The following is a 26445-nucleotide window of genomic DNA, read 5'->3' on the forward strand; positions in this document are numbered from 1 at the left end:
CCGCAGGGGTCCGTCTGCATTTGCCACCAGCTTGTCTGGTAGCTACACAGGGGTGGGTCTTCTCTGTTCCCACCCTGAGATTCCGGAATGCACTTCCTGCTGAAATAAGAGGGAGCCCCCCTCCCATCTCAGACATCTTTTTAAAAGCCTCTAAAGACACACTTATTCACCCAAGCTTTTTAATTTGACTTGTGGTTTTAAATTGTTTTAAGGTCAATTTCTGTTTTAATTTGTTTTGTGTTGCTGTAAACCACCCAGAGATGGTAGTTTGGGGTGCTGTACAAATATAATAAATAAAAAATCTGAGCTAAGCTGGTTCAGGTTTATGCATATTTGCTTCAGGGAAGACTATAAGGTCATTTTAAATTTATTTCAGACCAGTGCTGTTAAAACTATGTTAAAATAATAATATAGATTTTTATCCATAAGTTATATTACAATTGTTTCTAAACTGACTTTCTGATAGTTTACAATGCATGAACACCAGGCTGTTAAATATTCTCCAGAATAAGGCATGTACTATGGGAACATTTAACTAAGGTTGTTAGATCTGCTTCTGTCCTCTTCCTGGGCCCTTTTTGGCACCTAGGCCATCTGCATGTAGGACTTCCACTTACCAATGAGGAGTGATGTTACATAAAGAGAACTGTCAGGGTTCTGTTTGCTAGGAGATGCTCATCCTTAAGTTATCAGTAGGGTGTTTTATTTGACATGATTCTGATTTCAGTCAGACTTGTCTAACTTAATCCGTCTTTCATCGCTGGAGACATGCTTTCTAACTTGACACATTTTATTTGCAAGTCATTAATTTTGGTTTTCTGGTACTACAAGAAGAGAAACATTTTCCTTGGGGGAGGAGGCTTTTTTTTAATGTGACTCAGAAAATAAAACAAACCTTCCTTGAGATGTACTTCCTTGGTAAGTTGGCTGAATAGTGCCTATAGAACATCAGGCTTAGGTTTTTTAAATTGCTACTATATGAAAAGAGAGGGTTTTCTCAAAGCGGTAGCAGATCAACTTCTTATCTCTAGGGAAGCCTCCTCCCATCCAAAACAAATAAAATCCCTCCTCCTCAAACCTTTTTTTTTTAAACTTACAGCCACAATTGCAAATATTATTTTTGTTCCAAAGTAGACTTGTGACTGCCTGTTACTGGGAGACCAATACCCACACCTTGTGACCAGTGCTTGATCTCAAGTGATTAATTGCTACATATCCAATATTAACCTCTTGAATAATGGAATGTATAGTGAGGAATATATTGTTTAGTTTATATGTTTCTGTTAATAGAAGTTAATTCGTGCAACGTAGACTACGCTCCTGTACCCAGATGGAATCAATAGGCCTTAGTGAATGCATATCTGGGTATTGGATTATATTTTTAATGCTTTGATCTGCAGATTTACTGATTGAATTTCTTAAGGGCTCTTTCGCTGTTGAAAACGGCTTGTTTTGGTTGAGAGTAATCCACTATTGCTGCTGTAAAGAAGCATTTTTTTTTTAGTCTTATGGCCACTAACTTATGGCCACTCTTCTGCTTTCTCTAAAAGATGGTGTACAGAGACCTGCGTACCTCCTTTTCTGAAGTATCTTGGAGCACCTTCTCTGAGTGCAGTCATCTTCTTGAGAAAATTCCTGATTTGCAGAAGAATGCCTTGAAAATATATGCAGCATTCAAGCAGAGATGTAGCAACAAGGGACACACATATGAAGAACAGGATAAATTGACACGTATGGTTTCTGAAGATATGTCTGTTGAACATGCCTGGCAGTCACTCCAGTTTATGAAGGATGAGAGGATACTAGTTAGTGAGGGAAAATTATTTTTCCTGTACAACCTCTACAAAGCTGAAAAAGAAATTGCAACTACGGTTCATGAGCTCATTAAGAAAACTCCATGGCAGCTGCATGCTGATGTCAAAAAGGCACTTAGTGGTCGCACACATATGAACACCTTGAGAGACCCAGTTGTTGAGTATAAAATAAATGACGAGGAACCTTGTGGGATGGATCAGGAGGAACCCAGCAATACTTCAGATATGCAAGAAAACTGTAACGATGGCTTCGAGTGTGGCGCACGAACTCCCAGAGAGGAAATAAAAATCGAAGTAGTAGTGGATCCAAATCAAGAGAAGGCTGTGGAAATGATATGTGCCAATCCTGTGACAGTCATAAGTGGGAGAGGTGGTTGTGGAAAAACAACAGTGGTTAGCTACCTTTTCCGCTATCTAAAGGAAATGGAAGAAAAAACAACTCAAAATGCTTGTAAAGCTTTTGAAGCTGATACAGCAAATGAATGCAGTACTTTCAGCCAATGTTTTGATTTAAATGAACGCAGAAATGAGTCTCTAAATATTTTATTTACTGCACCCACGGGAAGGGCAGCAAGGCTGTTGCAAAAGAAAACACAGATTTCTGCTTATACTTTGCATCAGGTATGAAACACTTTGGAAAAAGCCTTTCAGTAATCAGGTAGCACAGACATTCCAGCTGTACAGGTGCAATGTGCTGCCTGGGGCAGCAGCAGATTGTCTGGGCGCACGATCCGCACGCCCAGCAACTGGGGGCCGGTTGTCTGCGGGAGAGGTAATGTTCTGTAGCCTTCCTTCCCATGCGCCTTCCTGCCCGGTCCCTGATCATGAGAAAGGGCCCAATATTTCTGATTAGAAATTGTCTGTGTGTTGGGGATGGGGCATGCTTTAGCTTCAAATGTGGCTTCTTCAACATTGGTGCCAAGTTGATCAGGAAAGGTAACTGCTCGTTATTAAAAAAGAACATTGTGCTGAATGTTGATCTTGATCTTAAGTGGTGTTCTTCTAGGTAATCTGGAGTTACTATGCATGGAAGCATGAGTCAATGCCTTGGAAGTTTTCTGAAGTCAATGTATTGGTTGTAGATGAAGGGAGCCTGGTGTCTGTAGAAGTCCTTAGTAGAGTTTTACACCTTCTGTTCCACCATGCCTGTCTTGCTAAGCTCATTATTCTTGGTAAGTAAAAAATAATTGTGACAAATTAAGACAGATTTGAACAAGGACAAGCAGTTTCATAGCTCATCTAGTATGTGAGAAGTTCTGCTTCGTTTTGGAATTATTTTTTTTCCGTCTGATAGAAGGAGATGCAGCAATAAGTGTGTGTACTTGGTAGCTATTGGGAAATCTCTAATCTACTTAACAGATACCCATATCCAGTTTGTACAATATACTGTAGTTTAAGGAGATGTTGTGAGTTCTTATTGTAGGTCATAGTTGGTATCTGAGCTCTCTGGACTGGCAGGTAGTCGGTTATGCACTTCATCTTCTGTGGTTCTGATATGGGTCCAAGCTTCCTGTGGTGTGCAGGTACTTGCAGAATTGAACAGCTCCTGCTGCTCACATGGAGTAACATCCAGACTTTTTATCAGAAGCGCATTCCAGAGAAGGAACTCTTCTGTCTACACGAAGACTCCTTTCACTAATGGAGTGTTCCAAAAAAATGTGTGAGTGCATGCACACTCCTTAGAGGGAACACTGGTTGGAGTGTTTGTTGTGCTATAGTTGAGATGGTTGGGTTGATATGCTTTTTCTTTAATTGTTCTTTTATGTTGTTGCAAGCAGCTTTCAGAAGGCCCGGGGTGAGGTTAATATGCCATAAATATAGAGATTGACAACATTGTATGTATGCAAATTGCATGGACAATGTTAAACAAGGATAAGCCCATTATTTCTAGTTGGCTTTTTGTTTAACATTTGTGCAACTTGGGTGCACACCGTGTTACTGTGCTAATACCCTTGTGCAGTATGTCAGCCAGTAATCCTGCTTTGCTGTTCAATAATTTTGTTTGTTCATTTGTTTTAGGTGATGTTAGACAGTTACCTAGTATTAAGCCTGGTAATATGCTGGCTGATATGTTTGAGATTATGAAATCAAGAAGCTGGGGTCTAGAACTGAGAACTAATCACAGGACTGAGTCGCAGTTAATTGTAGATAATGCATTAAGGTAGGATTTTATTTTATTTTAATTAAAAATGTGCTTGGTTGCCCTAGCTTGCTCTAGAGTTGATGATATATTGTACTCCAATTTTATCCCTTTGCTATCTCCATTAAATGTCCTGCCTGAAGATGTGCAATTCTTTGTTCGTATCTCTTAGCATTAGACAGTTGTATTTGTACCTAAAGAATGTGAAATTCTTTTTTAGAAATATGAAATCTGTGTAATGAGAGAATGTTATTTGATTATGTAATTGTGTAGAATAAAATTAAGGAACTTAAAGTTGTGCTCCAAAAATATTTCTTGAGCTTATGAAGCTTTTCTTTCTTTCTTTCTGATCCAGAATCTCTCGGCAGATCTACCCAGAGTTTGATGCATTGCTCACAATTTCTGGCCGGAATGACATGTGGCCAGTGCCAAGTCCTGAGAAAAGATTTATTTTGGTTGCTTTACCTACTGCAGATGGTACATTTTGAACACTGATGATATTGGTGTTCCCTAAATACTGCCCATATGCAATATTTGTTCAGCTGATAAGAGACTCAGTCTTAGTTACTGCTTAGTACTGGAGTGGGATGCCTGCAGCAGGGCCGTCCCTAGGCAGGTGCAGAGCCCAGGACAAATGGAGGAGGAGTGGGGGGGCTCCAGCTGGCTGAGGTGGTGGCAGCACAATCCGTCCTCCCTTGTACTTGCCGTTTGTTCCTTGCCTTGCCGCTCATCTTGCCAGTGCAAAACTGGCTTGGGGCAGCATGGAGCCACGACCCAGTAAAGGTAGGCGGCAGCTGGAGTGGGTGGGTGGGCATGTATGGTGCTGTCAGAACTGCAAGGGCAGGCTGGAGGAGGGCTGCTGTCACCCTTGCTATGGCCCTGGGTGAGGAGGAGTCAGCTGCATGGAGCTGTGCTCCAGAGCTGGTGGTGGTTCTCCATGCCTCCAGGGAGGACGTTTGTGTCACTGGTGTGTGGCCTCAGGCCCCTGCCCTGGTTCCCCACTCTCGAGGGACCTTTAATTTTACATGGACTATTTGTATTAATGAGATTATTTGTAGTCCACTGATGCGTATCAAATCTGTAAAGCAAGACAGCATACTCAAATTGTTGTTCAAGCATCAACAATCTGTATTAAGCGATCCTGGGTATCACTTAACTAGAAGAATGCTGCTTTGGATCAGACTGAATTCCACCTAGTCCAGCTTTCTTTCTTTCTTTAAAGTTTCGGGGTGTGTGTGTGTGTGGTTTTTTTTGGCAAGTAAACCAGTAACCAGCAGGTGCTAGGTGGTCCATCAGAAACTAGGAATCCACCAGTGGCCCACGGCCTGTCCTGGCATAGGGCATCTATTTGAATTTGGGTAATGTTACTCTTGTCATTGTCCCAAAGATATTTTCATGTGTCATGTAATTTATGCACTTTATTTGCTTCCCTGATAAAGCATGTAGCCGTTTTAAAACTGCCTTGTAGCTGGATTTTTCTTCACTCCCTGCCAGTGCGGATATTTAGAAGTTATAGAATTGCCTTGCAATAGTCCTTTAGTAATTGTCTACACTTAGGCACTGTAGCAAGAAGAAATTGGCAAATGGCATTTTCCTAGTGAATTGTATACTTTTATTTAGTTGTTCTGCGGTTGTACTTTGTCTTCTTTGTGTGTTCTACTTAGATTTGGTGCCTGCCATTAAGGCTCTGCTTGAAAGAGGTCCAGGACTGGAAGATGCTAAGCAGTCGCAGTTCATTTCTTTCAGAAGGTAAGCAACCTTGTGCATAGGCACTGAAAGTCTCTTACTAACTACATACTAAAATGTTCAAGTATGTTAAGAAGTGATAGCTCCTTAAACCACCTGTATCTCCCCTTTACCAGTGAATAGTCTGAAATAGTGAATAATAGCCACTATCAGTGTTCCCTCTATCAGGGATTCCCAGATGTTGTTGACTACAACTCCCAGCATCCACAGCTGCAATAGCCTTTGCTTGGGAATTATGGGAGTTGTAGTTAACAACATCTGGGAATCCCTGTTAGAGGGAACACTGGCCACCACTAATGACTATTAACCTTGGTTAACCAGCTCCAGACCCTGTGTGTCAACCATGATTTCTGTTGAGCAGACATAACAATGATTAGTGATTAAGGAGTAGGTGGAGATTCTTGCATGTAGTGTGAGGGAACATGTAACCTTATAGCCTGAACCCTTATGTATGGTAAAGGACAGTATTGTATTGCATCTGCACCAACCCTTAGTGGTAGTGCCATCTGCAAAACCAGAAAAGGATAAATAGACTAGTTTTTCTTGCTTTATGTTTTTCATATTCTCTAGTTTGGCTTTTCAATACAGAACATTGTAATGCTCAATGATTATATCACCATCACAGCTACTGTGTGATCTTTGCTTCTCTTTCTTTCTGCTAAAACATGTTGCAAGAATCCCCCCCCACCTTCACTCTTTTTATTTTATTTATTTTAGATTTTATATCCCGCTCTTCCTCCAAGGAGCCCAGAGCGGTGTACTACGTACTTAGGTTTCTCCTCACAACAACCCTGTGAAGTCGGTTAGGCTGAGAGAGAAGTGACTGGCCCAGAGTCACCCAGCTAGTTTCATGGTTGAATGGGGATTTGAACTTGGGTCTCCCTGGTCCTAGTCCAGCACTCTAGCCACCATACCACGCTGGCTCTCCTTTTTGCACCTCTATAAAAACCAGCACCTGTAAGGAGGCATTTTCACAAGCTGGTGTGACCAGGACACAGAGCTCAAGGTGGGGCTTGCAGAGGAACAGTGGGGGCTATGCAGCTAGGAGCTGGGCTGGCTCAGTTTGTAATGGCTCCCAATGTGCTCTATGGGACAAACAAGTTGCAAACCCCGGGATGCAGTTAAAAGGAGGCAAACTAGGTCTAGCTCAGGGGCATAACTGTAATTGGGTAGGCTCATTCAGAGAACACAAGCTGCCCCACCAGGTCCCCGGGAAGAGGGGCCACCGAGAGCCTCTCACCCGGGTGGGTGGATGGACTCACAGGAGAGAGCCCATGCATCCCCTTCCTGTCCCATGTTCTGGCCAGGAAATGGCAGTGGCTGCTGATGCCAACGACACAGGTCATCAAAGTACATGTACTACTGCCGCCATTTCCAAGCCAGCTCATGTGATGGTAAGGGGGTGCGTGGACTCTCTTCTTCCTTGTTCACACAAGAGAGGAAAGAGCCCATCCACCCGCTCTCCGCTGCATGGGCTGGCCGGGAAATGGCAGTGACACCGGAGAGGGGTGGTGCCAAGGGGCTCGTGCTGGTCGACCACATGAGAATGGTGGGGGAGTGGAGGGCTTGGCAGGTGTGTTTTTGTAGTGGATGAGTGGTAGCAGTGCCCCCCTCCCACCAATTCCATCCCATAAAATCAGTGAAACCTTTTGGTTCTGCAAACAAACAACTTACCCCAAGCGGGATGGCCCCCTGCATTGTTCCCTCTAACAGGGATTTCCAGATGTTGTTGACTACAACTCCCAGAATCCTCAAGCAACAGCCATTGCAGTTGCTGCTTTAGTGCTTCGTTAGAGAATGCGTCCAATCAGTGCTTTACTTGCAGTATTCTGAAACAATTGCATAGATTTCATAATGTAGACAAAATTCTGTTTTCTTACATACTAGGAAAGACTGTGACATCATAAATGAAATCTGCTGTCAGCACTATTCACATCATCCTATGCGGTATGGTATTTGAAGAGCTTTCAATATTTTTTCAATATTTTACCTGTCGCTAACATTTGTACTATAAGCCATGATTATAAAGCAAAGTTGTAGAAACTGTCAAAGTAAATACTTTGAATCTCATCTTTTAAAATACATTTTGTTGCCTAGATTTTGTTTAAACCAATACTGGATATATACTTCAAAATATAACTTGAAAGAATATGAGGTATTTTTAGGGTGCTTAATTGTTTTTTCTGTTCTGGGAAGGTAATGGAGGCATATTCTAAGCTCAGTTCCTTTGTTTCATTGACGTGGCAAAGTTGCTGAATCTATTTCAAAATTCCAAACTTCCTTTTTTGGGCATTGGACTCTTTGGTATTGTTCTCTAGCAAAATCAGGGAAATACTCTTTGTGAGCCTTTGGAATATTTGCAGATCAGTGCTTCAACTGGAGAGCATGATTGTCTTGTCTCTCTTTAATATACGTTTTTAATATAACCCTCTGATTTCCTTTGATCTAGAAACCATAAAAATCAACTCCAGTTTCAATGTGGTGACAAAGCCTGTTCTACAAGAAATGCTTATATCAGAGATCTTCAAAGACCCGTAGATGGTCATGATGATAGACAGGCTCGGACTGGCCCACAGGGCAGCAGCGCATATTCCCAGTGTGCCCCACCCGCAGGGTGCCCCGGTGCCCCACCGCACTCGGCAGCAGTGAATACTCCCACCCTTACACACCCATCCTGCTCAAACCCTGGCGCCCTCCCCACACAGATTCCACCGCCCTCTCAGTGCCCTCAGTCCGTCTCTGATGATAGGTTGTGCAATGGAGACATATTCTTCATTAAAAAGGTATGTACTCTTTTGAATGATTGAGAATTGATTTCTAGCATTTTTTTCTGGAAAGATGAGGCATACATTCAGGTCACATTTGAAGAGACAGTTGTCCCCTCTTTTAGCTGTGTGTGTTTGATGACAAAATTCCCAGGAGATTACAAATTACAAATATCCAATCATGGTCCTTTCTGCTGAGAATAGAACATGTATTGAGTTCCTCTCCATCTTATTTCATTTCTCAGCAAACCTAGATTAGCTGGGCTACAAGCAGAACAATGCAACCGAATGAATTTTAGAGCAATTGACATTTTAGGGTAGTAAAGTTATTTTCTCACAGTATAATGCCATCACTTCTACTACTCCAATTTTGAATTACACTTCATAAAATAATGTTTTTTTATTTACCGAGGAATGTATATCTTGCCTTTCCACTAGAATACCAAGGCAACTCTAAAAATTATTTTTAAAATTAAAACAGTATATACAGTATTAGAAAGAACAATTCAAAATTCACATGCATAGGTTTAAAGGGCAGTTTTCACCTGGTAACAGAGAGCCTGCAAGAAGGGAAAATAAAACCAGGAGGAAATACTGTGAAACTGTTTCTTATGCTTCTGGCCTCTATGATTAAGGCCTTTTACTCATATCAGATGTGTAGTAGAAAGGCAGATAGTTTAAAAAGAACCATTTTGCTATCGTGAAGGACAACTTAAAGGTAGGATCCCACTGGCTAACCTCCTGCTTACTGATGATTACAAAGCAGTGTGTCTGCCTGTTGTGCTTATAGGATGAAGAAGATAAGCACCGTTTTCTGACCATTAACATTCCGGATGGAGAGGAATACACCCTGCTCTATACAGCTCTCCGGAGAATCTCTAAGATAAAGCATGCCTGGGCCAGAACTATTCACACGTTTCAGGTAACATGAGCTAATCCCTGAAATGAAATTGTACAAATACTATAGCACTGAGCAGCGGTAGCAGCATTTATCAAAATACCATATTTGTGACGTGGATATATTATGACTTCAATGTAGATTGTTCAGTGTAGACTAGAAAGAAGTATTTGTGAGAGCAAATTTGGACTTGGAATGAGTCAGTTCATTGGCAGTCACAAATGTTTCCTTCTAACATGAAGTTAAGCATTGGCTGTCCACTGTAGGAAGGGTCTCTTGGCAGATCAAGAGGGCTAGTGTGGAAAAGTGAAGAAGCCAAGAACAAGGCAGAGGAAAGACCTGACGTGAAGAGGAGAGGTCTGTCAATGGCTACGAGTCTTGAGGGCTGTAGGCCACCTCCAGCCTCAGAGGCAGGATGCCTCTGAGTACCAGTTGCAGGGGAGTAAGAGCAGGAGAGAGGGCATGCCCTCAACTCCTGCCTGTAGGCTTCCAGTGGCATCTGGTGGGACACTGTATGAAACGGGATGCTGGACTAGATGGGCCTTGGGCCTGATCCAGCAGGGATGTTCTTATTTATCAAAACCTCATTGGTGCCTCTTTAGAAATACCTGAAAAACATGAGTGGCCAACAATAAAACTGGATAGTGTTTAATATATACTTATTTACTTCTGTTATGGACATCATGACAAAGTTAAGAACATAAGAACAGGCCTACTGGATCAGGCCCAAGGCCCATCTAGTCCAGCATCCTGTTTTACACAGTGGCCCACCAGATGCCGCCGGAAGCTTACAGGCAGGAGTTGAGGGCATGCCCTCTCTCCTGCTGTTACTCCCCTGCAACTGGTATTCAGAGGCTTCCTGTCTCTGAGGCTGGAGTGGCCTATAGCCCTCCGACTAGTAGCCGTTGATAGACCTCCCCTCCATGAAGTTATCCAAACCCATCTTAAAGCCATCCAGGTTGTTGGCTGTCACCACATCTTGTGGCAGGGAATTCCACAAGTTGATTATTTATTTATTTTATTTTTACATTTATATCCCACTCTCCCTCCAAGGAGCCCAGAGCGGTGTACTACATACTTAAGTTTCTCTTCACAACAACCCTGTGAGGTAGGTTAGGCGTTCTGTGAAAAAGTACTTCTGTTTATTGGTTCTAAATTTCCTGGCAATCAATTTCATGGGATGACCCCTGGTTCTAGTGTTATGTGCGAGGGAGAAGAATTTCTCTCGATCCACTTTCTCCACACCATGCATTATTTTATAGATATCTATCATGTCTCTCCTCAGTCAAATTTTTTTCTAAACTAAAAGGCCCCAGCTGTTGTAGCCTTGCCTCATATGAAATATGCTCTAGGCCCCTGATCATCTTGGTTGCCCTCTTCTGCACCTTTTCCAGTTCTACAATGTCCTTCTTTAGATGTTGTTAACAGAACTGTACACAGTACTCCAAGTACTGCACCATAGTTTTGTATAAAGGCCTTATAGTATTAGCAGTTTTATCTTCAGTCCCCTTCCTAATGATCCCTAGTATGGAATTGGCCTTTTTCACAGCTGCCGCACATTGAGTTGACACTTTCAACGAGCTGTCCACCACGACCCCAAGATCCCTCTCCCTGTCATTCTTGGACACCTCAGATCCCATCAGTGTATACTTGGCTGTAATGCCACTGGCAGGTTGAAGAAAGGGAAAAACCTGAAGTGGTTAGCAAGTAGACTCATTCGTTTGTAAACTTCTAAGTTATATGAAACCAATACTCTTTATTCATTCAGTTCTTTCTCAATACTGTTTTCAGGGTTCTGAAGAAAATACAGTTGTCTATGTTGTTGGAAATTCTCCTTACCAGCACTGGCAGCATGTATATACGGCTATTACTAGAGGACGTTCCCGGGTCTATATTGTTGCCGAGGAGGCCCAACTCCGAACAGCCATTGCTAGAAAAAGTTTTTCCAGAAAAACTCAATTACGAAAATATTTAAAAGATGCTCTTGTGGGGAAAATGGACGATTCTGAACAAACCTTATTGCCTCAGCGCTCTTGGAATTTTGCTCTTCCTGATGAAAATAGGTCCACTGATGAAGAAGAAAGAGGTCTTGTTTCTGATGAAATGGAAAACGATAATGGGCTGGAGATGACTGTTGAGCTGGCTGGTGTAACAGAGGACACTTCGCTTCATCCAGGTGAACTGAAGAGGCAATGTGAATTTCCAGATGGTTGTGAAAGCCCTTTCAAAGTACCTTTGGTAAGAGTCTCTTTTGAGATAATGTTACAGTTCTATCCACAGCATGATGTGGTATTGCTTGCCTTGCACCACTTATTATTTTTATTTTAATTCTGTGTGGGTGGTGGTACTACCTCTCTGGAATGGTTGTCACTTGAACCATTCCCCACGTTCAGTCTCCCATCTCTCTTGGGTAACATGTAAAAGCATCACTCACGTGGCTTGCCTGGATACGTTGCACACATTTTGTAACCAAGTTAATGACTGGTGGTAAAGGCAGGATGCTGCTGTGGGAAGTTCCAAGTTACAATTTGGGGCAATTCTTAGTTATCAGTGGAGCATACTGAGCCAGACCATTGGTCCATCTAGCTCAATATTGCCTAAGTAGCAGCTCTCTAAGGTTTCAGGCATGAGTCTTTCCCAGTCCTACTTGGGAGATTTGAGGGATTGAACCTGAGACCTTCTGCATGCAAAGCAGATGTTCTACCACTGAGCAATAGCCCCATCCCTTAAGGGGAATATCTTACAGCATATAGCTCTTGCATGTAGTCACCCATCCAAATACAAACCAAGGGCAAGCCCTGCTTAACAAAGGGGGCAATTTATGCCTGCTACCGCAAGAAGAGGAGTGCAGGTCTTGTGGTAGCAAGCATGATTTGTCCCCTTAGCTAAGCAGGGTCTGCCCTGGTTTTTTAATTTAATTTTTTATTTTTTTACATTTTATATCCCGCTCTTCCTCCAAGGAGCCCAGAGCGGTGTACTACATACTTAGATTTCTCTTCACAACAACAACCCTGTGAAGTAGGTTAGGCTGAGAGAGAGTGACTGGCCCAGAGTCACCCAGCTAGTTTCATGGCTGAATGGGGATTTGAACTCTGGTCTCCCCGGTCCTAGTCTGGCACTCTAGCCACTACACCATGCTGGTTGCATTTGAATGGGAGACCACATGTGAGCACTTTAAGATATTCCTCTCAAGGGATGGAGCCACTCTGGGAAGAGCATCTAGGTTCCAATTTCCATCCCTGGCTTCTCCAAGATAGGGCTGAAAGAGATTCCTGCCTGAAACCTTGGAGAAGCCACTGCCAGTCTGTGTAGACAATACTGAGCTAGATAATCCAGTGGTCTGACTCAGTATATGGCAGCTTCCTATGTTCCTAAGACTGGCTCTTCTCCCCATGCTTTCATATGATACTGATGCAACATAAAAGACTGACCATGGAGCGGGTTGGGGAAAGCATTTTTGTGGGGATTTTGCGTGTGTGTTTGTTTTGGTAGCTACCATCAAGCTGCAGAAGTTTTAGCGTAACTTGGGCTTCTCCATGAGTGTTCTAGGATGCAACCCCTGTCATTGTATGGAACATAGAGGTGTGTACAGGCATAGAGGCCTTTTACATACCTGTGCAGATTCCATGTGAAATGAATGTAGCTCAAATAACGTGAGAAGTAGATCCTAGTATCTAGACACGTTAGGAGAAAATCTGAGCCATGGTGAAAATTACAATGTCAAACCATTCTTGTCTTGCCTGGAAGTTCAATGTGTTGGGTCCTAATCTTTGGCGGAGCAGCACTCGGCCGTTGGAAACACCTTCTGTGAACAGAAGGAATGTTGCATTTACAGGGAAGGGGGCCCTTTCATGAGTGCAGTTCTTCCATTCATGGAAGAAGCTTCCAGAGACAGAGTGCTATTCTGCCAAAAGTTAGGATCCAACCCTTCCAGACAACTTAAGAGTTGTGCTCCAGAACATCTGAAGCCAAATAATATTGTGGTTGTACATGGCTCTTCTTCCCATAAAGGATCCGCGCTAATGCCTAAAATTGTGCCAGTGCAGTTGCGTGATAATGCCCCATTGCACAACTGCGCTTGTGCAATGCTAGGTATTGGCACAAGAGCACTCTTGTACAACACTACTTAGGTTACTTTAGATGCCCAAAGCAGTGCAGGCAGTTGAGAACCGTCAGTGTTACTCTGAGCAGGATGTCAGCCATGATAGGCATGAAGATAAATGGGAATAGTGGACGGGGAGGAAGCTGGGGGAGATGGCTCACTTTGGATCTCATCTTTGAAAAGAAAGTTGTGATTTAAACACAGCATTACATTTAGAGTGTGAACTGTAGCACAGTAGTATATACAGTATATATATTTTTTGTCAGTGATGGAGTAAAACTTCACCCAAAGAGTCTTCTTTGCTGTACCATCTCTTGTGTAAAGCATGACTAGTGCTATGATTTCCTGCTCTATATTAGCAGATTAATACATCAATTTTATAATCACTGGAGGCCTAGAGCTGCCATTGTGGCCTGTCTGTATGTTCTAGCCTGGAGGGATGTGAGGCGAAGCCGGGGTTGCTCTTCGCCTTGTCCAGCTTCTCTAGTGGCATTAGCAGCTGTGCCTCTCGGAAGGTGGTGGTGATGTTGCTGCTGCACAAAAGAGGCGTGCAAAGTCTGTTGCTGCTATTAGCATCTGTCATGTCACTCACTGAGGATGCTTGCCCAGGATGGCTCAGTGATTGTCCAAACCCAGGGTTTGCCTTGCCTGATTCCCTCTTCAGTAGAATCTTCTGGGCAGGTTCGGCCACTCTGAAATCAGACTCCACCACCCAGTCGCCTGTAGTTTGGCCTCACTGCCTTTTCAGGCATACAGTACTTAGACATGTAAGAGTTGCTTAGAACAGGGAATTTCACAGTATGCTCTGCCTTGTGGGGCTTAGATAATTGTGGTGGTGGGGATGCCACTCCAAAAAACCCAAAACAAAACCCCGAGTTGTCTCTAGCTGTAATCATGATCTTTGATTCCTTAGCTCAGCTCCCAAAGTTATCTTGATTTCTCTGCTCCGTATGAAGGTTTGTCTCAGATCCATTTTCTCCTTAGTGTTTCTTTTCTTCAGTTGTATACTTCTACCAGTATGCTCTGTTCCATTTCTTTAACCACTATGATTCTCTGGTAGCCTCTCTACCCGACCACCTTCTGTCTTCCATTCTCTTCTTGCCAACAGCATACAGCCTCTATGAAATCCCACCCCACCATCTTCTCTCTCTCCTGCACATATTTTTGAATAAAAGTAGTCCTGGTGCATGGGTGGTATTGGCTAACACACTACCTTTAGCCTTAATCATGGCTTCTCTTTTACAAATAAACTAGAAAGAAAAATAAGGAACGATGCAGAGTCACCACCAAAAGTAGCTGCTTTACATCTCCTCCTCCTTTGTATGTGCAGTGTTAACATAGTGTATGAAGTGACACAATGTGCCTAGAGTTTTTGTGCTCTTACAGGCTCTAACCAGTGGAACGGAAATTCAAAACATGATAACATCGCCACGTGATTTTTTTAGCATTACATATGGGGCAAAAGGAGATGTAGTCATGCTGCTTTTGGCATAATCCCAGTTTACGATCAGTGTTGTAATGAGGATAATATGTTTTCAAGATCCAGGGCAATAAACTAAAAATTACTAGTATTTTGATATTTAAGTTCACTTATAGCAATTGGACTGAATCCTAAGAAGTGTGAGAGGAAGGAAGCTTGGAAAAGCTTTCTGCAACCACAGCACAGCAGCCCCCTGGAATTAAAATAATAATAATAATCTGCTGGTGCCTAGCGTTCTCTCTAATTTTTGTCATCTCTGTGCGGAATGAGTCTTGTTCTGGGTGGGAGTATCAAGGCAGTGTGTGCACACCTGCATTCAGAATGTGGCCTTCCTGATCCAACCTGAGTGGGATCTAAAATTAACTGAGCGGACATCAGTATACTTGTGAGCGCAAGCATGTGCGCACACCTTAGAGGGAACGCTGCTGGAACAGGACTGTATGAGGTGACCTGTATGAAGAAGAGATCAGTGCAAATTACCCCACACCCAGACTACTTGTTCACAGAAACAATGCTTAGGATACAACTCATGGTCCTCCTCAACCAGCAATATTTAACTTTATTGTATGGTCTTTTTTCATCTTCTACAGGTAATAGAAGACAATTCTCCACTTGGAACTACAAAACTGCTAAAGATGACACTGAAGGATCCCGTTCCTAAACAACTTTTTAAGTAGTAATAAGTGTATTCTTAGCTACATGTTTGATGCCCCCCCGCCCCCAAAGCCAAAATGTCTTAGAACAGAACTATGAGATGTTTTTGTTAAAATGTTTTGCAACTTCAGAGAAAAGGTGTTTTTTTTTTTGTTTAACCTATTTTTAACTCTGAATAATATTTGCTCTTATTATCTGTTTTTAATTGAAGAAATAATTATCTTTAAAAGTAGATTTCAAATTTTAAAGACTTTCTTGTTAAGAAGGTACCTGAATTTTTTTTTTAAAAAGAACTGTATCTTAAGTATTTTTCTCTTTCTGATGTGGCTTGAGTGGTACTTATTGCTAGAGCTGCCCTGTGTTCCTGTATTTTGCTCAGGGAGAGAGTGTGAGCATCATTCTAAATCGGCTGGTTCTTGCCTGCCCCTTTTCGAAGTTGGTGCAGCACTGCCCACACAGGCATAAGGGGCTGTTCACTCTTGCATCTTGTAGCAGCTTTCCAAGAGTGTCGCCGGGTGCTTGTCCGCAACAGGAGGCTGCTGGTTAATGTGTGGAGAGAGAGAGAGAGAGAGAGATGGCTATTAAGTTTGTCAGGCAATGTCTTTCACTAAAAGCCATACTTATTCTAGTAATCTTTTTTTTTTTTTTGCCAGAAAGCACTCTGAGGAATACACGTTGGCATTAGATCTGTTACAGTAATTGGCAACTAGAGCATCAACTTGTGGGGAGAACCTGCCCCCCCAGTTCAGTGCTTGCCTCTGCAGACACATGCTGAATGGTGGGAGGATGAGGCCAGCTGCATGCTTCATTTCTCCTATACTACAAGTAATGAATGTCTGGACATATTGTTGCTCATTACATCAAGAGGTTAGAATGCTACATAAGAGTAGCTAACACTAACTCCCTGATCCAAAGGTGCATGAGCAAAGTAGTCAGTGTTACATGAGTAGGACCGATCTTAATCCAAGAGGGGAATTGCACACGCTGCACCTTGTTTGCACAAGAGTTGCTCCAGGCCATTGGGTCTGTGGCTACAGAGGCTGCTTCCATGTACATATTGCTCCTAGCTGGATTATGGTATACATGAATTAGGTTAAAGAGAGGTTCTTAATCTGTACAAGATCTTTGTATCAGTTGAAAACTCCAAAAATAAGCCATATACATATTTAATGGTGTGCAAATCCAGAACTTTAGAAGAGGTTAGGACTTCCTGAACCTGGTTTTTTAACATTGCAAAAAGTTCTAAATATGATTGGATTATGAACCCTTGAATGATGATATAAGTTGCATTAATAGTACGAGATCGTACTTTTTGATGACCTATAATTTGTAACATTCACTGGCTAGAAGATAATGGCAATTCATGCAAATACCTTGACAGCCAACATTGCTTTTAAATCACTGTTTATTTGATCTTTTTACATTTTCCATACAAATTTTGAAACAGTTTGAGATCCGAGAAACCATACATTGACGATAAATATCATGCTATTAAAGTATTAAATTTGTACAAAAATATTTTAGTTTAATACTCATTTGTTACAAATAAAAATACATATTAAGTGGTTCATGATTTGGGTTCCAATTTCATTTTGAATGAGTTTTCTCTGGCAGTGCTGAAATATGAATAAAACATTTCACTTGTGTGTGTAGGTCAGGAAAGCTTGCTCATGTAACAAGTTGAGGGAAATGGTATGTATACTCTAACAATTCAAATAGCTGAAAAAACTGAAAATGGGTGCTAACATACGAAAACTCTACAGTTATAATAGACAAATCCAGTGTCTTTCCAGTCACCAAGTAACATTAATTACCATGACAGTACAGTAAACAAACCAAAGCCGCTGCTGGTGAGCCTAAAAAGCAACTGGCAGCATTTTATTGCTCTGAGTGAGTGCGCAGGACAGACTTTGGGAGTGTAAGTGCAAAATGTATTTACAATGTAAAAATTAATTGCAAAAAATGGTAAGAGTCAGTGAGGGAGAGATCCAACAAAGCCTACTTAAACTGATACTTTAAACCAAGGCATACCATTAATTAAAAAAAAAATTCTGCGTAGCTATACAAGTTAATTTGTGTGCCCTATGCTACGCAGTTTTATATGGTTTTGCATCAGTATTCCTTTGCTACTTTAGTTCAAAGTTGTTTTTTTAAAAAAACTACATGTGTGTGTGTATCTTATAAAAGTGTTTTCTATTTAATTTCACTAAAACTTGTTTTACTGTTTTAAAAGCAGTAATTCGTCAGAAGTTCCAAATAGCTAAAATTCAAAAGTCTTTACAGGCTGCAAGACATATCCTGTTCCGTACATCATTGCATAGGGAATAATATAACTCCTAATAAAATTGTACTACAGCTGGACAGTAAAGTTTTACCCCCTTGCACTTCAGTTCCCTCTGTGCATCTTTGCTAAAACAGTAGTAAAACTATCTAGTAGTAGGTTTAATCTTTGCCCCCTTTTCATTATACCAGAGGCAACAGAACCAGAGTTGACTAAAAAGCAACTACTGTGACAGCCAATATACAAGTCATCTTCTGGATTCAGCACTGGTATTTCAAGATTCCTTTGTTCAGTAATCAGCTGGTCTTCAAATGACTTAATCCTGAAAATCAAACCCCATCTTGACTTTTTCAACCATCTTCAGTTTAGAAGACAAAAACTACTTTCTTTTAAAAATCTGATGATGGGGCTGATGAAAACAGCCAGATCTCATTTTAAACGTCTTGCTAATTAAATCTGCCATGATATAAATACAGCCATTTTCACTAATAAGTTCCCTTGAGTTTAAGGTCAGTTTGGAATGGCACTGTTCATTGTCATAAAAAAACAAGAGCAGACAAAACCTCTGTTTGGGAAGCAAGTAGCAAATAATGAGCCTTGAGAAATAATCAAGATTCCCCTGTGCTTCTTAATGCCACGTAATAGCTGTGTCTCCAGTGTAACAGAAATCTGAAAGGGATTTAGCACCATTTTAAATGTCTTGCACTAACACAGTTTCTGGCTATAAAGTGTTCGTAGGTTCCCGTTTCATCTCCAAACCAGTGTTGTGTCCACTTTGTTGAAAGAAGGCATTGTTTTGATCATTCCATTCCCCAGCTGGGAAAGTCTGTTGCTCCGAGTTCATCTTTTGAGACGCAAGAGGATTTCGGCTAATAACAAGTTCTAGTTTATCGCCAGACTCTGCTATTAGGGGCACAACTAGACAGCAGTCAAAGTCTCTTGTGCGAACATGATTTACCTGAAAGGTAAAAAAGTTGATTCATAGTCAAAATATGTCAAAGAAAAACACATTTCACCTTAAGTGTCCCTTGGATGTAGGATAAACTCTCATTTGTGAATCGCCTAGAGCCTTTGGAGTCAGGTGGTATATAAATTAAATAATAATTAATAGCTTGAACCAAAGAAGGTTTGGCAGAACCTTTTGTTAAGTTTGGGTTCATTTTTGCCTGTTAATATTTAAAGTCAAAGATTATAGACTGATCCTATGTATGCTTACTTAAAAGAAAGTCAGACTTTGTTCAACAGTATGTTAAGCAAATAAGCATAGGATTGCAACTTTCAGCAGTCTGAATCATAGGGTGATTGTTTCACTAGCTTGTGCTTACATTGTATTGTCTTTCACTTCATTAGTGAAAGCTTGCTCCCCTTCACCTCCATTTTATTCACAAAACAAGTGAATGAGGGACCTAAACTAAGGTTACACCATTAACTTCGAACTGGGTTTCCTGTAACATGTCAAGGCTCAATTCAGCTGCATACATTTTATTTCTCATAACAAAAACTTTATAGTATATTCAGATGGGTTTCCTAAGGTTCAAGATAATACAAGGTTTGAACACTACCTGTAGCAGTCTGTCATATGGCTTTAAACCACCCACATCTCCAGGTCCAGCTGGCCGAATATTTTTAACATACACGCCTTTTTCCAATAAGCCATCTGAGACGCTGAATCCAAAGTCCTCCATGTCAGAATCCTTGTACAAAGTTACCTGTGGTGAAGAAAAGTGGTCTGCATGATAACAATTATGGGCAGCTACCCATTCTGTTCTGCTCAATTTCGCCCAAGTTTTCCCTCCAAACCATTTGTAAACACTAGTGTGGTGTTGCCTTTTATATTCTTATGAACGTCTCCCTTTGCATATTTTAACATAACTGTGTCCTTTAGTTCCTTTTGTCTGTCTTAATAAACATGTCTCAGAAGCCTCTTCTGAGTATTAAAGGTAAGTTGTGCTTGTTTTAAATTTATTCCCTGTATCTCTGATAAAAGTTAATGTTTTTTAACAGGCACTGGTAGAACTTTGATACTAATACAAGTGTTGGTTAGGATAATTTAACAAACATATGCTCCTTGTAGACTCTCAAGGAAACAATATAAAGGCCAACTAGTCTAGAAACTGAGAGTTTTTCCCTTCAAAGAAAAAATGCACACATCTTTTAAAATAAATGCTAACCACTCTGGCTGCCTTCTTTCCTACATAGCATTGCAGTCAGCCATGAACATTATTTGCTTCTCCATGACTAGGGCTCACAAGAAGCATTCTTGGGGGTTGCCCTTGGTTAACTCTTACTCTGGAGACATGTCCAGTCACCTACAACTCAACTGCTGTAAGATTTTGCATTTGCCACTGCTGGATATTGCTTTTAGTGGCCAGAGTTACACTGATATGGTGGACGGAGGAGCATTTTAGTTTGAATTGAACTGCACAGGACTTTCATTTGGACTAAGGAAAGCTAGACTCAGTGTGGGGGACTGGATATACTCAAACAGTTTGGATGTACTACTGGATAAAAATCAACATAGCTACTAGATTGGAGAGCAGATGGTGCACTGCTTTCGCTTTTCCAGACACTGGAGATTTGGAATTAAGTCTAATTGAATACGGCTTTGATTATGCAGGAGGCATTTCTTCTTGAGATTATCCTAAACTGGGCATTAGCAGAGATGCCCATAAATCTTCCAAGGGAATTCTTGCAGAGTTATATCCTAGGCCATTATCAGGGATTAAAGGTCTGAGTGCACCTCCCTGTTCTCCCAGGCATTTTGTTCCAGAGTTCAAAACGTTATCCCTAATGCTGTTAGTATAGTGTTATTTTGGAGGTCACTTGGAGGATCATCAATAGGAAAGTGGGGCAGAAATTCTTTGAAATAAAATTCTAAACATCTGACTTGTGGGAGTGAAAGTTATTGCACATACAGAGCTCTCTTATAAAGTAGCAATTGCATCTATCAACTATTCAGGAGGAGAAGCAAGGGTTGGAGAGCCAGCATGGTGTCGTGGTTCGAGTGCTGGACTAGGACTGGGGAGACCCGAGTTCAAATCCCCATTCAGCCATGATACTTGCTGAGTGACTCTGGGCCAGTCACTTCTCTCTCAGCCTAACCTACTTCAGAGGGTTGTTGTGAGGAGAAACTTAAGTATGTAGTACACAGCTCTGGGCTCCTTGGAGGAAGAGCAGGATAATCAATCAATCTTTATTCAGTCCATTGACCAGCAAAAGAGTGGGATATAAAACGTAAAATAATAATAATTTAGTTCCTCCTCCATTCCTGCCAAATACCTGAGCAGCAATATTAGTGTTTAAAGAGGGCTGCATTGAGGCCAGTGGAATGTTCAGGCAGATGGTTTGGCACTAGAAGACGCCTGCCATCTCTCCCCCACCCCCATTGGCTCCCGCCCCTCTCTATTTTCATTAACCATCCTTAGTGAAGAAATTGATGCCAGCCCAAAATTCTCCACTCTCCCCAGGGCAATGGCTCCTTATCTTTCATGAGGTCCACCGCTATTAAAACTTCTTTCTTTTCTTTCAGCTTTCAGTGAAACCTAACCTTAAACACCATCCCTATAATTATATGTCATCAACATTTCCTCCTTTTCTCTTCTCTACAAGCATGTTGCAAGGAAGTCTCTGAATTTTTGTGTTGCTCTTCTCCAAAAGCAATTCCATGTTGTCATTGTGAAATGGACATATATCAATAATAGGCTGACACTGGTGCCCATACTGTGCAAAGCTGCATGCATGTAGGGTTGCCATATTCTGGCTTTCCAAATCTGGATGCCTAATTTGTATATTATGTAATTTGGCTTGAAACTAATTTTTGAGCAGAATAGTGACTGCACGTTTTGCTCCATAACTCCGTTTCTACAAGGGCTAGAGCTTAGCCGGTTTTTTAAAATGAAATCTGGCTGAATCTGGGTGGGCTAAGCAATCTGGGTGAGATGTTTAAAATCTGGGTGAAACCCACAATTCTGGCGGCAGCGGGGTGTGTATGTGTGTGTGGCAACTCTACATGCGTGTTGTAATGTAATGTGCACAGAGTTGTGCAAGTATGCTCTTGTGCAAATGCAAAAATGCAGTTGCATGATAGTATGGCCGTTATTTCCAGTGGCCATACTATTGCACAATTTTTGCATTTGCACAAGAGCATAAAAATTGTGCAATAGTATGGCCACTGGAAATAACGGCCATACTATCATGCAACTGCATTTTTGCATTTTCACAACAGTACACTTGTACTACCACGTGCATGTTACATTACAACATGCACAGAACTTTGTGCACAATGTCAGCCAGTGTATACACTGTATCAGCTGGTTCTTCTAAAAGGAAGAGATCTGAAGTGTTTTCTTACAAAGGGAGAGGATAAGACCTTGTTTAAAAATTACAAGAAAAAACCCAGCAGGATTTATACTAGACAAACTTTGCTGGAAATCAATCTCTGTTTTCTTTCAAGCATATTTCGTAGGGGCAAATGGTCACTGTGCATCAGTTCATATGATAAGCAGGGATGCCTTGCAAAAGAGCATTAGCCACTGACTAAGTTGCCAAGTAATCATTTCTTTAGTACTACATTCAATACAGAGCATATTTTCAAAAGGGGAAATCCAAAGTCAACACACCTTGTGTAACTCCACAGGAGTTGGTGACATGATCTCTTTCATCTCTTGCTTCATTTTTCGCAGAGCTACAGATTTTCTTCCCACATCTGAAGGCAATGTGTTGCTTCGGGTAGTCTGGCTGTAATGTGGCCTCAGAGTGCTTCTTTCCTGAAAACTTGCTTGCCTTCCCAGATGGCTGCGGTGCTGGGGGTTGTCATGATTCAGACTCATGGTGCTGCCTGACATAATTGTTGCCTGTAGCATTAATACACAGGTTTTTATAAGACATAACATAGCAAAAGGAAGATTTGTTAGTAACCATGTTCAGCATCATCCATTCTATGGTCATTGTCAAAACACAATCACTTAAGGGCACAGCAAATGGCTGGAGGACAAATGGTCTATTTGGCTGGACATTCTTGACCATCTACTAGGCAAAATATGATTGGATGACGTTTCTTCAAAGTAAAGAAAAATTAAAGCTGCTCTACAGTACATTCTGAACAGCAACAGCAGGCCACAGCTATTTGGCAGTCAGAAGACAAACTAAACTTCAGAAATGTTTGTTGACAAATCATATGCTATCCACATAACAAAAAAACAACAAACACACACTCCTAGCACCTACAGAATTTGTTTCTTCTAAAGTGATGATGAAAGTGTTAATATAGTGGCATTTTTAAAGATCTGAAGTGAAAACTGCAGGTTAACCAAGGTGTGCCTCTCTTGGATCTTTGATCAGCACAGGACAATCAGGAGATGCCCAGTAGCCTTAAGGCTAGGCTAGAGAACTGTGGTTTTTATTAAAACTGGGGTGAGGGGAACCACTTTAGTAGAAGGATTTAGCAACAGCTTTCAAAATACATTACAGCATTTTGTGCCTCATGAAATGGATACCGCTCTGTCTTTTAACAAGACTGCTGAGAGCCGAACACCATGTTAAATGGGTGCATGTGTCATATGGAGTTGAGCCCTGAGCCTGGTGTGGAGTAATTCCTGGTCTCATTTCCGGTTTGACTCCCTCCAGAAATACTGTAATATGCCTTCCTGTTAGAACAGATTTCAGTGGCCATAATCAATGAAGTAGATCCTAATGAATGTGTAAAAGATGACAGTCTAATGCCCTGAACAGAGTTTTCTTTTCTATGACACTACAGAGGTGTTAATGGGCTTGTGGTTTATTTTATTTATTTATTTATTTATACATTTATATCCCGCTCTTCCTCCAAGGAGCCCAGACTGGTGTACTACATACGTGAGTTTCTTCTCACAACCCTGTGAAGTAGGTTAGACTGAGAGAGAAGTGACTGGCCTAGAGTCACCCCGCTAGTATCATGGCTGAATGGAGATTTGAACTCGGTTCTGCCCAGTCCTAGTCCAGCACTCTAACCACTACACCACACTGGCTCTCATCTTTAGATGAAGACCTGGTCATAGTTGTGTCTGGCCCTCCTAATAGGAAGGAAGAAGAAGCCGTATGCTTAAGACTTCTCTTAAGGAAGAGAACAGAATAAGTAAAAACACAGTGGGAACAGTCATGGCAGCCACAGGTGGTCGGTGAGAATGGTGCGGGTTGGGGGGAGGCGGTGGCAAGAGATGCCTTTAAAAGCCATTACCAGCTATACCATTGGCACCTGGAAACCTGGCATCCTGAACAATGGCTGCCATGCCTAGGGCAATCACCTGGTTGCTGCACATGCGCAGCGGTCATTTGCGTGGTCAACAACACCATTGGCAGCTAATGAAAAACCTTTGGGAAGTCAACATTTATGTGCCAAACTACTGAACACAAAGATAATTATGCAGAGGAAGACTGCCTGTTAATCCCCACTCTCGCCACAGAATAGTTATGGAAGTATCCCATAATGCCGGTCCCTTCCTTACTCTCATCATGCATCAGGAATCATACAGTTAATGACCATCTTTCCTAAAAGGCCACTGCTGAATCTCTTATGTAAGAACATTTAAATCCTAAATCTGAAACAGCATTTATAATGGTGTGTGATGCTCAGAATAAGTAGGGTGTTTCAATGAAGGCAGCAGTTTCCTCTTTGGAATATATATGTGTTAACTCTCCATAAAGATCAGCGCATACTTGCAATAACCCAGGCTGCTTAGAATTAAATATTCAAAAGGACACCTTGAGACTTAACCTTGATTTTTAAAAACCTGTGAACTGATGCAGCCGTCTGTTTTTAATTCTTTACCAGAGATACCATTAGGCCCAGACCTTGGGGTACATGTCCATGGCCTGGCGGTCTCTCTTCCCAGGAGAGCCCCAGTGCACTTGCCCTGCAGCCAGCACGGGCTCTGTGATACCTCTTCTGCACCCTGCATGCAAGCAGCCAGCATAGGATTGGCTACGGTTGGGTGGCTTGCCGGCCATTGGAAAGCTCCCCATGCACTGGGGCAAGTTGCTGGCTACAGCTCACTTCACCTGACTATCAGCTGTTTGGTGGGTGGGCAGGGCTTCCATAGGCCTTTCTGCCAGTCTCCCTGAAGCTCTCATGCAGGCAACAATGAAGAAATGAGGCAGAGTGGCCCATTCTGGCTGTCCATCGGACTGCTGTGCACACCCTCTGCCCTGCCCTGCTCTGCAGCAGCTGCCTACTGGTGTGCTGAGCTTGTGCCTGCTGCCTCCTTAGAGCCACCAATGGAAAGTATGAGATTTCCCTTTTGTGGTTATTGTATATTTATAGAATGGTTTGCTATAGGACTTTGATAGCGGGCACAGATGTAGGGCAAGGTGGGGGGCACTCTGTATATTTAATTTGAAGTGGATTGGTCAATCTGTTGATTTTTAATGGTTTTTTAAAATTAAAAAACTTCTACAAGTGGCTTGTTTCATGACAGAAAATTACAAAAGCTTCTGGAACTGAAGCCCCCCGCCCCAGACCATCATTCCACTTCTATGTGGAGTAATCTGACCTTTGCCGTCATAAAAAAAGGGTAAAGCTCCCCCTTTCTGCCCTACTCTTTAGCTCTTCTGGAACGGCTTGGTGTATGGCTTTGATATTGACCTCAGATGTTGGGCAGGGTAGGATCAGTCAAAAGATTGATTTTTAATAACTCTCCCATACTGCAGTAAAACTGCCAGAAAGACTTATCTCTATCCACAGAGTACTTCACACCTAGTGAAAGTGTAACTAACTGTAAACGTCCAAATAAACATACTTTTAAAAAACAAAAATGCACGATGATCAAGTTGATCTGCAATCCAGAAGGTCTGAGAGAACTGTGAATCACGGGGCATGTATTGTGGTTTTAACTTTTTTCTTTACTAATGCACTATATGTCCAAGCTGTCATTCTGCGTGTGATTCAGGTGTGATCCAAGCTTGTGATTCAGGTATGTATCTGAACTGTGGAGCAAGGGACACATGTTCTGTCACAATTGGTTTATAAATAGTGAAGAATAATTAGGGATGTGTGAACGGGTTCGGTTTTGAACCCATGTGACATTGAACAAGGCCGGTTTGATGGTTCAATACCGAACCACCACCCCCCGCACTGAACCGGCCCCTCTTTAGCCCGATCACGGACTGAACAACCTCCCAGTTTGGGTTTGGGGTTATTTTTTGTTTTTGTTTTTTAATTTACTTTTAAAAAAGGAAATATAACTCACCACTGCCACTCTGGGGGCCTGTTCGCAGCTGCAGGGGTGGTCTCCAGAGGTACCCCCTGCCCCCCCCCCAGTCATTCTCATGCCAAAAATTGCCCGGTTTGGGTGTTCTTCGGCCCTTTCCCCCATTGTGGTGGCCATTTTGTAGGCGACTGTGCATGCATAATAGGCCTCTGTGTGGCCTGCGTCACGACTCAGCCATGCAGAGGCCCATTGGGCATGCACGGTGGCCTCCAAAATGGCTGCCACCTTGGAGATGAGGCCCAGAATGGACTGACAACCACCAGAACCGGGCTATTTGTGAATAAATGGAGGCCTGCGGGGGTCAGGGGAACCTCTGGAGACC

At 42.0% G+C, this 26445-nt stretch overlaps 2 protein-coding genes across 26 annotated transcripts in view; one reads left to right on the plus strand and one right to left on the minus strand.

The window, feature by feature from the left end:
- Window positions 1–17172, plus strand: part of HELB (DNA helicase B) — a 29171-nt gene extending 11999 nt beyond the window's left edge. For all 3 annotated transcript variants that reach the window (XM_053252589.1, XM_053252588.1, XM_053252590.1), the window contains 10 exons: window positions 1551–2435; window positions 2821–2986; window positions 3834–3975; window positions 4310–4431; window positions 5619–5703; window positions 7588–7647; window positions 8150–8483; window positions 9256–9387; window positions 11155–11601; window positions 15536–17172. In XM_053252589.1, coding sequence (XP_053108564.1) covers window positions 1551–2435; window positions 2821–2986; window positions 3834–3975; window positions 4310–4431; window positions 5619–5703; window positions 7588–7647; window positions 8150–8483; window positions 9256–9387; window positions 11155–11601; window positions 15536–15622 — 2460 coding nt within the window. In that variant the 3' untranslated portion in view covers window positions 15623–17172. The remainder of the gene's footprint in view (window positions 1–1550; window positions 2436–2820; window positions 2987–3833; window positions 3976–4309; window positions 4432–5618; window positions 5704–7587; window positions 7648–8149; window positions 8484–9255; window positions 9388–11154; window positions 11602–15535) is intronic.
- The window catches only part of GRIP1 (glutamate receptor interacting protein 1), a 541298-nt gene continuing 531839 nt past the window's right edge, over window positions 16987–26445 (minus strand). For all 23 annotated transcript variants that reach the window (XM_053252577.1, XM_053252572.1, XM_053252583.1 and 20 more), the window contains 3 exons: window positions 22500–22733; window positions 19443–19589; window positions 16987–18838 (listed from right to left, as the gene is read on the minus strand). In XM_053252577.1, the coding sequence (XP_053108552.1) occupies window positions 18602–18838; window positions 19443–19589; window positions 22500–22733 (618 nt within the window). In that variant the 3' untranslated portion in view covers window positions 16987–18601. The remainder of the gene's footprint in view (window positions 18839–19442; window positions 19590–22499; window positions 22734–26445) is intronic.

Source organism: Hemicordylus capensis, chromosome 5 (assembly GCF_027244095.1).
Source record: "Hemicordylus capensis ecotype Gifberg chromosome 5, rHemCap1.1.pri, whole genome shotgun sequence".
Classification (NCBI taxonomy): domain Eukaryota; kingdom Metazoa; phylum Chordata; class Lepidosauria; order Squamata; family Cordylidae; genus Hemicordylus; species Hemicordylus capensis.